The sequence below is a fragment of the Schistocerca gregaria genome, chromosome 1 (genome assembly GCF_023897955.1).
Source record: "Schistocerca gregaria isolate iqSchGreg1 chromosome 1, iqSchGreg1.2, whole genome shotgun sequence".
Classification (NCBI taxonomy): domain Eukaryota; kingdom Metazoa; phylum Arthropoda; class Insecta; order Orthoptera; family Acrididae; genus Schistocerca; species Schistocerca gregaria.
This window is the reverse complement of record NC_064920.1, coordinates 1,143,393,096-1,143,405,873: the sequence shown is the minus strand read 5'-3', so window position 1 is coordinate 1,143,405,873 and position 12,778 is coordinate 1,143,393,096. Positions and strand designations below refer to the sequence as shown.

The window sequence follows — 12,778 nt, the reverse complement described above, 5'->3', positions numbered from 1 at the left end:
CGGCCTCCCGCATGCCCACTATACGCCCTCGCTCAAAGTCCGTCAACTGCACATACGGTTCACGTCCACGCTGTCGCAGCATGCTACCAGTGTTAAAGACTGCGATGGAGCTCCGTATGCCACGGCAAACTGGCTGACACTGACGGCGGCGGTGCACAAATGCTGCGCAGCTAGCGCCATTCGACGGCCAACACCGTGGTTCCTGGTGTGTCCGCTGTGCCGTGCGTGTGATCATTGCTTGTACAGCCGTCTCGCAGTGTCCGGAGCAAGTATGGTGGGTCTGACACACCGGTGTCAATGTGTTCTTTTTTCCATTTCCAGGAGTGTACATAAACGATCTGTAAGAGCGTTCACAAATGTTCTGTGACAATAATTTTGTTTGCAGAAAAGTATTGTAGTTGGTTGATCGTGGGGAAGTGCAGACAGTTCTGGAGAAATATTCGTCTTGGTACAATGACTGAATATCGTTCATACAGCACAGCAAAGGAAAATCGGTGTAGCCTAATATTCCTTAAAGTAGATGTACAAACATATAACTGCTGTTCCGCATGGAGCGGTAACGAGGAGTTTATCATATGCTACGTCGCTGATTTCTTTGTAAGGTAAGACCTTGATGTCACTAGGTTTCATTGTGCATTTTCGGAAAATAGAGCTGGTCTGGAAAATATTTCGTGGAACTCTTGATGTCTAAGCACCAGCCGGTAGCTGTCACGTGTCTACATAAGGTGTCTCGCTCAAGCTTCGTTATATCATTAGGGAGTGAAAGGAACAGACGTGCTTAGTGGCCTGCTCAATACAAAACCATATGGTGCTCGTGAAAAATCGGAGAGTCTTCACTGCTGAGTGTCTTTCTTGGAAAACGTGTGCGAAAATATTTTCATAGGAGTTTAAGACGAAGTGTGGTGGCAAAACGTCCAGCAAAGTCTGCAGTGCAAATCTTAGTGATAAAACTGTGAAAACCAGTCTCTATACGGGACAAATCCGTAACCATTCGAAAAGAATTAGAACACCTAAAACTTTGTTCAAGGGAGGGAAAGCGTGAAACAGTCTAAGTCGAAATGTCAACGCCATATTTGCTATTGGTAATCAATAGAATTTGGTATCTGAAGATCATCAGAAGGGACTTGCGTCTTTATCCGTTTTATTTACTATTGTGCATGAGTTAAAGCTTCCAGATCAACTTCTGTATGCTGAATTCTACCAGTGCCTTCTGTGTGAATTGGAATCAGGAATTTTGGTTACTCAGTTTTTAACTCCTTGTGATGCCCTGCGGCAAAGCTTGTCAGGGTGTATAAACTCATAGTTCTATGAAGAACCATTGCGTCATCTCAAGATTTGATTTGATTGCGCAGTCTCTGCTGTCCACACCGAAACACGATTCCTCCACAAAACTGTTTACTACACGAGCGGTCCAACTGACAGAGGCTGAACCAGCATCGGGATATTCTCAGTAAGGCAGAAGAACAACACACATCACCTTATCAACTTTGTTACAATTGCATGAGGTGTTCTGTGACAAACAGCGGAGGTAGTGTAATATCATAGCCTCATTTATTTCTCTGTGAGTTTTACGGGGGGCGGGGGGGGGGGGGGGGGGATTTAAGCGTCAGGTGTACTCAAATATTCCTCACAGTTTTTGTGGTTGTTGTGGTCTTCAGTCCAGAGACTGGTTTGATAAAGCTCTCCATGCTACTCTATCCTGTGCAAGCTTCTTCAGCTCCCAGTACCTACTGCAGTCTACATCCTTCTGAATCTGTTTAGTGTATTCATCTCTTGGTCTCCCTCTACGATTTTTACCCTCCGCGATGCCCGCCAATACTAAATTGGTGATCGTTTGATGCCTCAGAATATGTCCTTCCAACCGACCCCTCCTTCTAGTCAAGTTGTGCTACAAATTTCTCATCTCTACAATTCTATTGAATACCCCCTCATTAGTTAAGTGATCTACCCATCTAACATTCAGCATTCTTCTGTAGCACCACATTTCAAAATCTTCTATTCTCTTTTTGTCTAAACTATTTATCGTCCACGTTTCATTTCCATACATGGCTACACTCCACACATATACTTCCAGAAACGGCTTCCTAACAGTAAAATCTATACTCGATGTTAGCAAATTTCTCTTCTTCAGAAACGCTTTCCTTGCCATTGCCAGTCTACATTTTATATCCTCTCTACTTCCACCATGATGAGTTATTTTGCTCCCCAAAAAGCAAAACTCCTTTACTACTTTAAGTGTCTCATTTCCTAATCTAATTCCCTCAGCATCATCCGACTTAATTCGACTACATTTCATTATCCTCGTTTTTCTTTTCTTGATGTTCAGCTTATATCCTCCTTCAAGACACTGTCCATTCCGTTCAGCTGCCCTTCCAGATCCTTTGCTGTCTCTGACAGAATTACAATGTCATCGGCGAACCTCAAAGTTTTTATTTCTTCTCCACGGATTTTAATACCTACTCCGAATTTTTCTTTTGTTTGCTCTACTGCTTGCTCAATATACAGATTGAATAACATCGGAGAAAGGCTACAATCCTGTCTCACTCCCCTGTTTAGCTTCCGTGCCACTCGACTCTTACAACTACCATTTTGGTTCTGTAAAAATTGTAAATAGCCTTTTCCTCCCTCTATTTGACCCGTGCGGCATTCAGAATTGGAAAGAGGAAATCATCAAAATCTTTCTCTAAGTCTACAGATGCTAGAAACGTAGGTCTGCCTTTCCTTAATCTATATTCTAGTATAAGGCGGAGGTTCAGTATTGCCTCACGTGTTCCAACATTTCTACGGTATCCAAACTGATCTTCTCTGAGGTATGCTTCTACCAGTTTTTCCATTCGTCCATTAGTATTTTGCAGCCATGGCTTATTAGACTGATAGTTCGGTAATTTTCAAATCTGTCAACCCATGTTTTGTTTGGGATTGGAACTATTATATATTTTTTTGAAGTCTTGAGAGCATTTCGCCTGTCTCATAAATCTCGCTCACCAGACGGTTGAGTTTTGGCAGGGCTGGCTCTCCCAAGGCTATCAGTAGTTCTACAGTAGAACACTGAAACCACTCTCTCAGCCATACTTTAGGTCGAGCTGCTTCTCATGTCTCACAGTTTGGTAAATCGACCACAGCACTGCATCAACGCCACCGGTTTCCATTTCCTGTATTTTCTGCGATTTTCACTGACAAAGGTCAATCCGCGTCAGTGTTGCTATACATATTTTTCAGACCAGAGTCATTTTGCGCACCCTATGTGTGACTGCCAACCAATTACAGCTCATTTCCAGTAAGAAGAGAGGAGGAACACACTGCGTGAAGAGCGTCAGGTTCATGAAGGAGATCAAGCGAGGGACTTTCCACCTAAAATTTCCCAGCGACGAATTCTGGATCTTTTTCAAACGGCGCTTCATCTCTGAGCTCGGAGGAGAGATGACGCGCATGAAGCTGACTTCGTCAGGAAAACTCTCTGCCATTTCATTGGAGTTCTTAACGGAACTCCTATCCAGTGACGTCCACATGAAGGAACTGACATTGGGCAGCATGAAAGTTGGCAATCTGGATGGACCAGTGGTCACTATGCCCACACTTGAGATACTGCGACTTCCAGATGACGAGATCATCACAATGAGTGAAGGTAAGCTATGCGACTAATGTTTCGGAAGTAGCTTTCTTAAGCAGTGTCCACCAGTCTTCCATTTCACAGTCCCAGTTTCAGCATGTATTTAGTGCTAATCGCCTGATACATATCAAGTCTCACACTTTTGGTCGTCATTCTGTCAATAAAACTCTTCTGTAGCGGTTTCATTTTTTACAATCACTCAGTCATTTCCAACACATAATCTTGTTTACTCAAAAATGCAGCAACTGACCCAGATGACGAACCTGCGGAAATGTATAAGAAGCTGAAGATGCCTGCTTAAGAATTCCCTGCCTCACTTTTCAAGCGGATCATCACCTAGAAGAAACATTCTCGCACATGGGTATGACTGCTCAGCTTCCTACATTCTTCCACTTCCCCATTCTACATACCTGCCGTTGCTGGACAGTAGGCTCTGGAATCTGGCAAGGTAAAGCTAATGAAATTGGAATGATTACGACCTGCAGGATCGTATATGCAATCAATACGACCCGAGTGTCAATGGAGAAATTGAGGAGGAAACAGGTGTGCACATTAAAATTTTGGGCCTATACGTAACTGCATGAAAACATCGAAGAAACTGGAAAATAAATGATTAACGAGGGGACTGACTCAGCATATGGAAAAATCCAACCAATCTTGGGCGAAATTAAAAGCAAAGACTATAACATTAAGAGTGAGGTGGGAATTCCAGTAGTACATGCGTATAAGAGAGCGGATAGGTGGAAAGAGTATGTTCAACGTCTCTGTAACGGAAAGGAATTGCCTGATGACGTGATAGAACAAGAAACAGGAGCCGATAGGGAGGATACTGGGGGACCAATATTTGACTCAGAATTCAAAAGAGATATGGGAGACTTAAATTCAGATAAGGCAGAAGGAAAATAGATATCATTCCGTTTTAATTTCTAAATTAAGTGGCAACAAAACGACTATTCACGCTGGCAAGTAGAATGTACGAGCCTGGCGATATACCATCCGCTTTTCAGGAAAATATAACGCACACTTCCGAAGATAGAGAACACACAATTGCGAGAATTATGGCACAATCAGCTTAACAGCTCATGCATCCAAGTTTCTGACAAGAATAATACACAAAAGAATGGCAAAGAAAACTCGGGATCTGTTAGATGGTGATTAGTTTGGCTTTAGGAAAGGAAAAGACCGCAGAGAGGCACTTCTAACGTTGTGACTGATAATGGAAGCAAGAGTCGAGAAAAATCACGAGACTTTCATTGCGTGTGTCGACTTGGTTAAAGCACTCGACAGTCTACAGTGATCCAAGATGATCGAAATTATTGAGAATCATAGGGTAAACTGTAGGGACTAATGGGTAATGTACAATATGTAAAAGAGCCCTTAAGGAATATTATGATTTGAAGACAAGAACGAAACGTTCGGTTTAAAAAGGGTCTGTGACAGAAATGTAATCTTTCGTCCCTACTGCTTCATGAACACATTTAAAAAGCAATGACGGTAATGAACAAAACTACCTTAAGTGGTCAGCATGAAAGGATATCAATGATAAGAGTAGCTGATGTCACTGCTATTCTCAGTGAAAGTGAAGAATTACAGGATGTGTTAAATGGAATAAAGATCCTAATGAGTACCACATATGGACTGGGAGTAAATCGAAGAAAGAAGAGAGTAATGAGAAGTAGCGGAAAGGTGAACAGCGAGAAACTTTTATTAACAGAAATGTGGATCACGAGGGAGACGGAGTTAAGGCATTCAAGACCTAGGCAGCAAAGTAAGCCATGATGGACAGAGCGAGGAGGACATGAAATGCAGACTAGTTCTGGAAAAAAGTAAGTTTATGGCCGAGAGGCCCGCGAGTGAAACATTGGCCTAATCATCTAACAATTTCTGAGGCTGTATGTTTGGAGCATAGCACTGCAGGTTAGTGGAAGATAATCAAAACCTTTGAAGTGTCGTGCGTCAGGAAAAGTTGCCAATTAGATGGTCTAACATGTTGCAGTTGTAGGGGAAGGAGTAGAAGAAAACGTTACAGGAGAATATGGGCTTGGGACAAGGAATGAAAGAGGAGAAAGACTAATTGAGTTCTGTAACAAGTTTCAGCTAGTAATAGCGAATACCCTGTTCAAGAATCACAAGAGGTGGAGGTATACTTGGAAAAGGACGGGAGATACGGGAAGATTTCAATTAGATTACATCATGGTCAGACAGAGATTCCGAAATCATATACTGGATTGTAAGGCCTACCCAGGAGCAGATATAGACTCAGATCACAATATAGTAGTGATGAAGAGTAGGCTGAAGTTCAAGACATCATTCAGGAAGAACCAATTCGCAAAGAAGTGGGATACGGAAGTTCTAAAGAATGACGAGATACGTTTGAAGTTCTCTAACGCTATAGATACAGCAATAAGTAATAGCGCAGTAGGCAGCACAGTTGAAGAGGAATGGACATCTCTAAAAAGGGCCATCACAGAAGTTTGGAAGGAAAACGTAGGTACAAAGAAGGTAGCTGTGAAGAAACCATGGGTAACAGAAGAAATACTTCAGTTGATGGATGAAAGGAGGAAGTACAAACATGTTCCGGGAAAATCAGGAATACAGAAATACAAGTCGCTGAGGAATGAAATAAATAGGAAGTGCAGGGAAGCTAAGACGAAATGGCTGCAGGAAAAATGTGAAGACATCGAAAAAGGTATGATTGTCGGAAGGACAGTCTCAGCATACAGGAATGTCAAAACAACCTTTGGTGACATTAAAAGCAACGGTGGTAACATTAAGAGTGCAACGGGAATTTCACTGTTAAATGCAGAGGTGAGAGCAGATAGGTAGAAAGAATACATTGAAAGCTTCTATGAGGGTGAAGATTTGTCTGCTGTGATAGAAGAAGAAACAGGAGTCGATTTAGAAGAGATTGGGGATCCAGTATTAGAATCGGAATTTAAAAGAGCTTTGGAGGACTTACGGTCAAATAAGGCAGAAGGGATGAATAACATTCCATCAGAATTTCTAAAATCATTAGGGGAAGTGGCAAGAAAACGACTATTCACGTTGGTGTGTAGAATAAATGAGTCTGGCGACATACCATCTGACTTTCGAAAAAGCATCATCCACACAATTCCGAAGGCGGCAAGAGCTGACAAGTGCGAGAATTATCGCACAATCAGCTTAACAGCTCATGCATCGAAGCTGCTTACATGAATTATATACAGAAGAATGGAAAAGAAAATTGATAATGCGGTAGGTGACGAGCAGTTTGGCTTTAGGAAAAGTAAAGGCACGATAGAGGCAATTCTGACGTTACGGCTAATGAAAGCAAGGCTAAAGAAAAATCAAGACACGTTCATAGGATTTGTCGACCTGGAAAAAGCGTTCGACAATATAAAATGGTGCAAGCTGTTCGAGATTCTGAAAAAAGTAGGGGTAAGCTATAGGGAGAGACGGGTCACATACAATACGTACAACAACCAAGAGGAATAATAAGGGTGGACGATCAAGAACGAAGTGCTCGTATTAAGAAGGGTGTAAGACAAGGCTGTAGCCTTTCGCCCCTACTCTTCAATCTGTACATCGAGGAAGCAATGCTGGAAATAAAAGAAAGGTTCAGGAGTGGAATTAAAATACACTCCTGGAAATGGAAAAAAGAACACATTGACACCGGTGTGTCAGACCCACCATACTTGCTCCGGACACTGCGAGACGGCTGTACAAGCAATGATCACACGCACGGCACAGCGGACAAACCAGGAACCGCGGTGTTGGCCGTCGAATGGTGCTAGCTGCGAAGCATTTGTGCACCGCCGCCGTCAGTGTCAGCCAGTTTGCCGTGGCATACGGAGCTCTATCGCAGTCTTTAACACTGGTAGCATGCCGCGACAGCGTGGACGTGAACCGTATGTGCAGTTGACGGACTTTGAGCGAGGGCGTATAGTGGGCATGCGGGAGGCCGGGTGGACGTACCGCGGAATTGCTCAACACGTGGGGCGTGAGGTCTACACAGTACATCGATGTTGTCGCCAGTGGTCGGCGGAAGGTGCACGTGCCCGTCGACCTGGGACCGAACCGCAGTGACGCACGGATGCACGCCAAGACCGTAGGATCCTACGCAGTGCCGTAGGGGACCCCACCGCCACTTCCCAGCAAATTAGGGACACTGTTGCTCCTGGGGTATCGGCGATGACCATTCGCAACCGTCTCCATGAAGCTGGGCTACGGTCCCGCACACCGTTAGGCCGTCTTCCGCTCACGCCCCAACATCGTGCAGCCCGCCTCCAGTAGTACTAGTGCCGACATTGTGCATGCTCTTTTGCCTGTGTCTGTGTGCCTGTGGTTTTCTCAGTGTGATCATGTAATGTATCTGACCCCAGGAATGTGTCAATAAAGTTTCCCCTTCCTGGGACAATGAATTCACGGTGTGAAAGGATATCAATGATACGATTCGGTGATGACATTGCTATCCTGAGTGAAAGTGAAGAAGAATTAAATGATCTGCTGAACGGAATGAACAATCTAATGAGTACACAGCATGGTTTGAGAGTAAATCGGAGAAAGACGAAGGTAATGAGAAGTAGTAGAAATGAGATCAGCGAGAAACTCAACATCAGGATTGTTGGTCACGAAGTCAATGAAGTTAAGGAATTCTGCTACCTAAGCAGTAAAATAACCAATGACGGACGGAGCAAGGAAGACTTCAAAAGCAGACTCGCTATGGCAAAAAAGGCATTTCCGGCCAAGAGAAAGTCTACTAATATCAACTACAGGTCTTAATTTGAGGAAGAAATTTCTGAGGATGTACGTCTGGAGTACAGCATTGTATGGAAGTGAAACATGGACTGTGGGAAAACCGGAACAGAAGGGAATCGAAGGATTTTAGATGAGGCGCTATAGACGAATGTTGAAAATTATTCGGACTAATAAGGTAAGGATTGAGGAGGTTCTAAACAGAATCGGAGAGGAAATGAATATGTGGAAAACACTGATAAGGAGAAGAGACAGGATTATAGGACATGAGGGAATGACTTCCATGGTACTAGAGAGAGCTGTAGAGGGCAAAAACTGTAGAGGAAGACAGAGATTGGAATACGTCAAGCAAATAATTGAGGACGTAGGTTGCAAGTGCTACTCTGAGATGCAGAGGTTAGCACAGGAAAGGAATTCGTGGCGGGCCGCATCAAACCAGTCAGTAGACTGATGACAAAAAAAAAACAGGTTAAGGAATGAGATGGTTTGTTCCAGTATCAGCGAGGAAAGGAACGTATGGAAAACACTGACAAGATGAAGAGACAGGATGATAGAACATCTTTCATGGAAGAGAAAAACTTCTATGGTACTAGAGGGAGCTGTAGAGGGCAAAAACTGTACATTAAGACTAGATTGGATTACACCCAGAAAATAATTGAAGACGTTAGGTGTACTGACACAAAAAACTAACCGCAAGAGAGGAATTGGTGGTGGGCTGCATCAAACCAATTAATAAACTTATGACTCAAAAAGAAAAGGTAGACTGCTAATATGCCAAATACTGTGCCGTGAATGAACATGTACTAGTCCATTTGGCGTCCATTGTTCATTTTATGTAAAATATAAAGATAATTCATGGTACCCTGGAGTGGGAGGCTAGCGGTGTAAATCTGGGTGGCTATAGCCGATTCAGAAAAAATTTCTGTCTCGCATACATTTACAAGCATGTGTTCGTTTTATCCTATCTGGTGGTCTCTTCCAGTTTCCGCTTCAAAGAGGGTCTTTTTAAGTACTATTTTGTAAATCACCGATTGTGTTGATCAGTCTGGATTTTTGCGTATTCTCTCACTTAAGGAGTACACTAATTTAAATGATCTTTCTGCATATGGCTAAATTTCCGTACCTGCCTTTGCTGTCACTTACACTAGCCAATCCTCACCACACTTCATTTTAAACTTATAAGTAACTGTAACGCACCTACTGAGGGCACCATGTTGCTAAAACGTTTTGAGCTAAACAACATAGTAAGAAGTAAGTGCAACAGTAAAAGTTATTTAATTAATTAATATCACAATTGCTGCTACGTCATACACCACTGATAAATTTTATAGTTACTTTTCCAACATGCTACTTGGGAGTGAAGCTCTTCTAACTACTGGTAACTTAGAGTTCAACAAGGAATACAAATATCTAGGCATCATTCCCAAATACAATAAGATCAAAATCAGTAACAACAACTCTACAATAGGCCAAAGAGCTGAAAAACGCCGAGGACTACTGATAACTTGAACAGTTACAATTGCTAAAAGTTTTAGTTAATATCACTAATATTGTGGTTGATCAATATATGAAGATCACTCAAAAACAGTGCCATAAAATTTACAAATTTAAAACTGGACAGCAACATAAGCAGAGAAAAAGTGATATCCTCATACATAGTCGTACACATAAATTTTACAACCGAATTATCAGTGAGACCAGAAAACCAACCTGCTAAACAAATGGCACAAATACAGTATACAGCCCCAAATGTTTAGTAGATAGTAATGTTGCAACAAAAAGTGCTGTAGATGTAGCAGAGTTAAATAATAACAAAGACAGTTCAAGCCCAGAAGTCAATGAAAGCCATAGCGACTGATCTAAGGAAACACTGTTACAGTGCCCACCATATTTAGAGGAAAATGCTCAAGGTTATAAATAAAAGCAGCTGAATTAGACCCACTGTCAGCTGATGAAAAAGCCCAGGGTGTAGAATGACAAACAGAACCAGACACTAGTCAAAGCATACACATAACTGAAAACTGCTGAACGAAACTGTCGGCAACTAATAAAAGAGATTAAAAGCATCAAATTTACCCATTCGCTCCAGTTAGTATGATGTGCAGCTACAAAGCTCTATATAGACATAACCGTCTCAGAATCAAAATCATCAGGTCAGGCCTCAAAAAACAAAAAAACCACCGATGTTTTAAATCGATGATTATATGCATCTACTTGAACTACCACTAAACTACAACTACTTCGTACTTAATAATAAAATATACATCTAGTATAAAGGTCTGGCGATAGGTTCAAGTACAGCAGGTATAACAGCCAACATATATAAGAACCACTAAAAAAGTAAAAGTAGTTGCAATAAATTTAATTTTGGTGGGTAAAATTGTTTCTTCTAGTCATTATTGTGATGACTCATTGCTCTTGTGAGATTCTGAAAGAATTGGCATTAAAAAGATACTCAATACACTCAACATACAGGAAAGAAATGCAAAATACACTGCTGAATGTGAAATGAATGGTAGCATGAAATTTATAGACCTGAACGTAGATAAAGAAAATTCACCTTGCAACCATATAACACATAAACGAACCGCATAACGAACACTACTTAACAGAGCCAGTAATACACAAATAGCTAAATACGTGAATGAATGGCCTTATATATAAGAGCACTTAGTAAATTGCACATAATCCTACATCTTTGGCAGATTGTTTCTCGCTTACAACCCCTACAAAATAATGAAAGCAATATAGTTTATTGCTAATTATGTTTTCGTTGCCTATGTAGAAAATATGTCGTAGGTGTAGCGTTTTAATTTATATTGCAGACAATTTTCACATATAACAGTCAATTTACCTGCAATATTATATCATGATGCGACACAGTGCTCAGAAGACTTGACGTCATAGAGATTAAGCTGCGTGCAATCTAAACTGCAAGCTAACGTTCGCTGCAGATACATGTGAAATTTGCGTATAAATGTGTGTGAAATGTGCTTATTCTGGCAAAGCTGCAAGTAAAAATCTCTTCCCATATCCCTGGATCGATATGAATGAAAAGTGGTATACATATCACAGTCTTGAAAGAAATACTGTGGGGATGACAAGAGAGAAGAGAGGAGAAAGAGATGGACAGACAGAGAACGAGAGGAGGAAATTAACAGACAGCAGGGGTGGAGAAGGAGGTAATGGACACAGATATGATGGAGGAGGAGATGGACAAAGTGAGGAGGAGAGGGAAATGAAGAGCAAAACATGAACAGGAAGATGTGGGGGCGGAGATGGATAGATAAATGGAAGAGAGGGAGATGAACCAATAGAGGGGGGAGGTGGAGATGGACTAAGAGAAGGTGGAGGAGGAAGTGGATGGAGAGATGGGGAGGAGGAAGTAATCAGAGAAGGAAGAGAAGATGGACAGAGACACAGGGGAGGAGGCAGTTGACGGAGTGAGGAAGAGGGGGAGTGGGCTAATAGAACTGTAATAAATACATATCCGGCAATACCGGGTATCAATTAGTATCATAATAAGAGGTATAACCTTCATATAAACTTTCGATACTATAGTGGTCATAACGTATTATTAAATAGTCGTGAAACTCCTGTATGGCCTTACCATTACCAGCATTGTTCATGTGTGCAGCCACTCTGCTGGCGGTGCCCAACATCCTGCAGTTGGACGTCACGGGCAATCAACTGCAGGAACTACCACAGAGGCTTCCTGATAGACTGTTGGCCCTCAACGTTTCACGGAACCGTCTCGGGCGCTTGCCCAGGGAGCTGCCTCAGACGCTCACCAACCTCAACATTTCCTACAACGCCATTGAGGTGAGTTAGTACTGTTAGCTAGAAACACCGTGCAGTGTAAAATTCTTTGCTCACTACGAAGCATTCCTGCAAGCACCACTCGTGTAGCACCTAGTTTTCTGTATTCATTCACGAGACTCACAAGTTTGTAGATGAAGGAACTCAGATGAATAATGTGTCACTTGGCTTCCGCAAGACCTTCGAAACAGTTTGCTTCATCCCCTAAAATACAAACAGTACATATCCAAATAGATATGTGACTATACTGAGAGGTGCTTGCGAACTAAATATATCATGTCGTTCGTAATGGGAAAGTATCATTAGAAACGAAGTATCTGGCGTACCTCAAGGGAGTATAGAGTGTCTGTTGCTAGTCGTCATTCATACAGTGCTGTTACTATAGGTTTTTTCCTTTTATGTTTCATGGTTTTTGGTGTTCTATCAACAACCTTTCTCGCATCAGTTAATTCTATCCCTACCGTAAATGTCGCTAAACATTCAAAGACAGTTCATGTTTATTAGCTTACATGAAATCTGTTTTAGCTGTTTAAGTTTCTAGATTGTTAAAGTTCCATTTACTAGTGAATAGAGTTGCCTAATGATTCACCACATGGGCTTAGCCACAATCAAACC

At 41.9% G+C, this 12,778-nt stretch overlaps 1 protein-coding gene across 3 annotated transcripts in view; it reads left to right on the top strand.

Moving 5' to 3' along the window:
• Positions 1-12,778, top strand: part of LOC126284033 (toll-like receptor 2) — a 111,580-nt gene that overhangs the window by 46,132 nt on the left and 52,670 nt on the right. For 2 of the 3 annotated variants that reach the window (XM_049982592.1, XM_049982601.1), the window contains exons 4-5: positions 3,279-3,625; positions 11,982-12,166. In XM_049982592.1, the coding sequence (XP_049838549.1) occupies positions 3,279-3,625; positions 11,982-12,166 (532 nt within the window). Of the gene's footprint in view, positions 1-3,267; positions 3,626-11,981; positions 12,167-12,778 lie in introns of all 3 variants that reach the window. The other variant, XM_049982610.1, reaches the window with a different exon arrangement.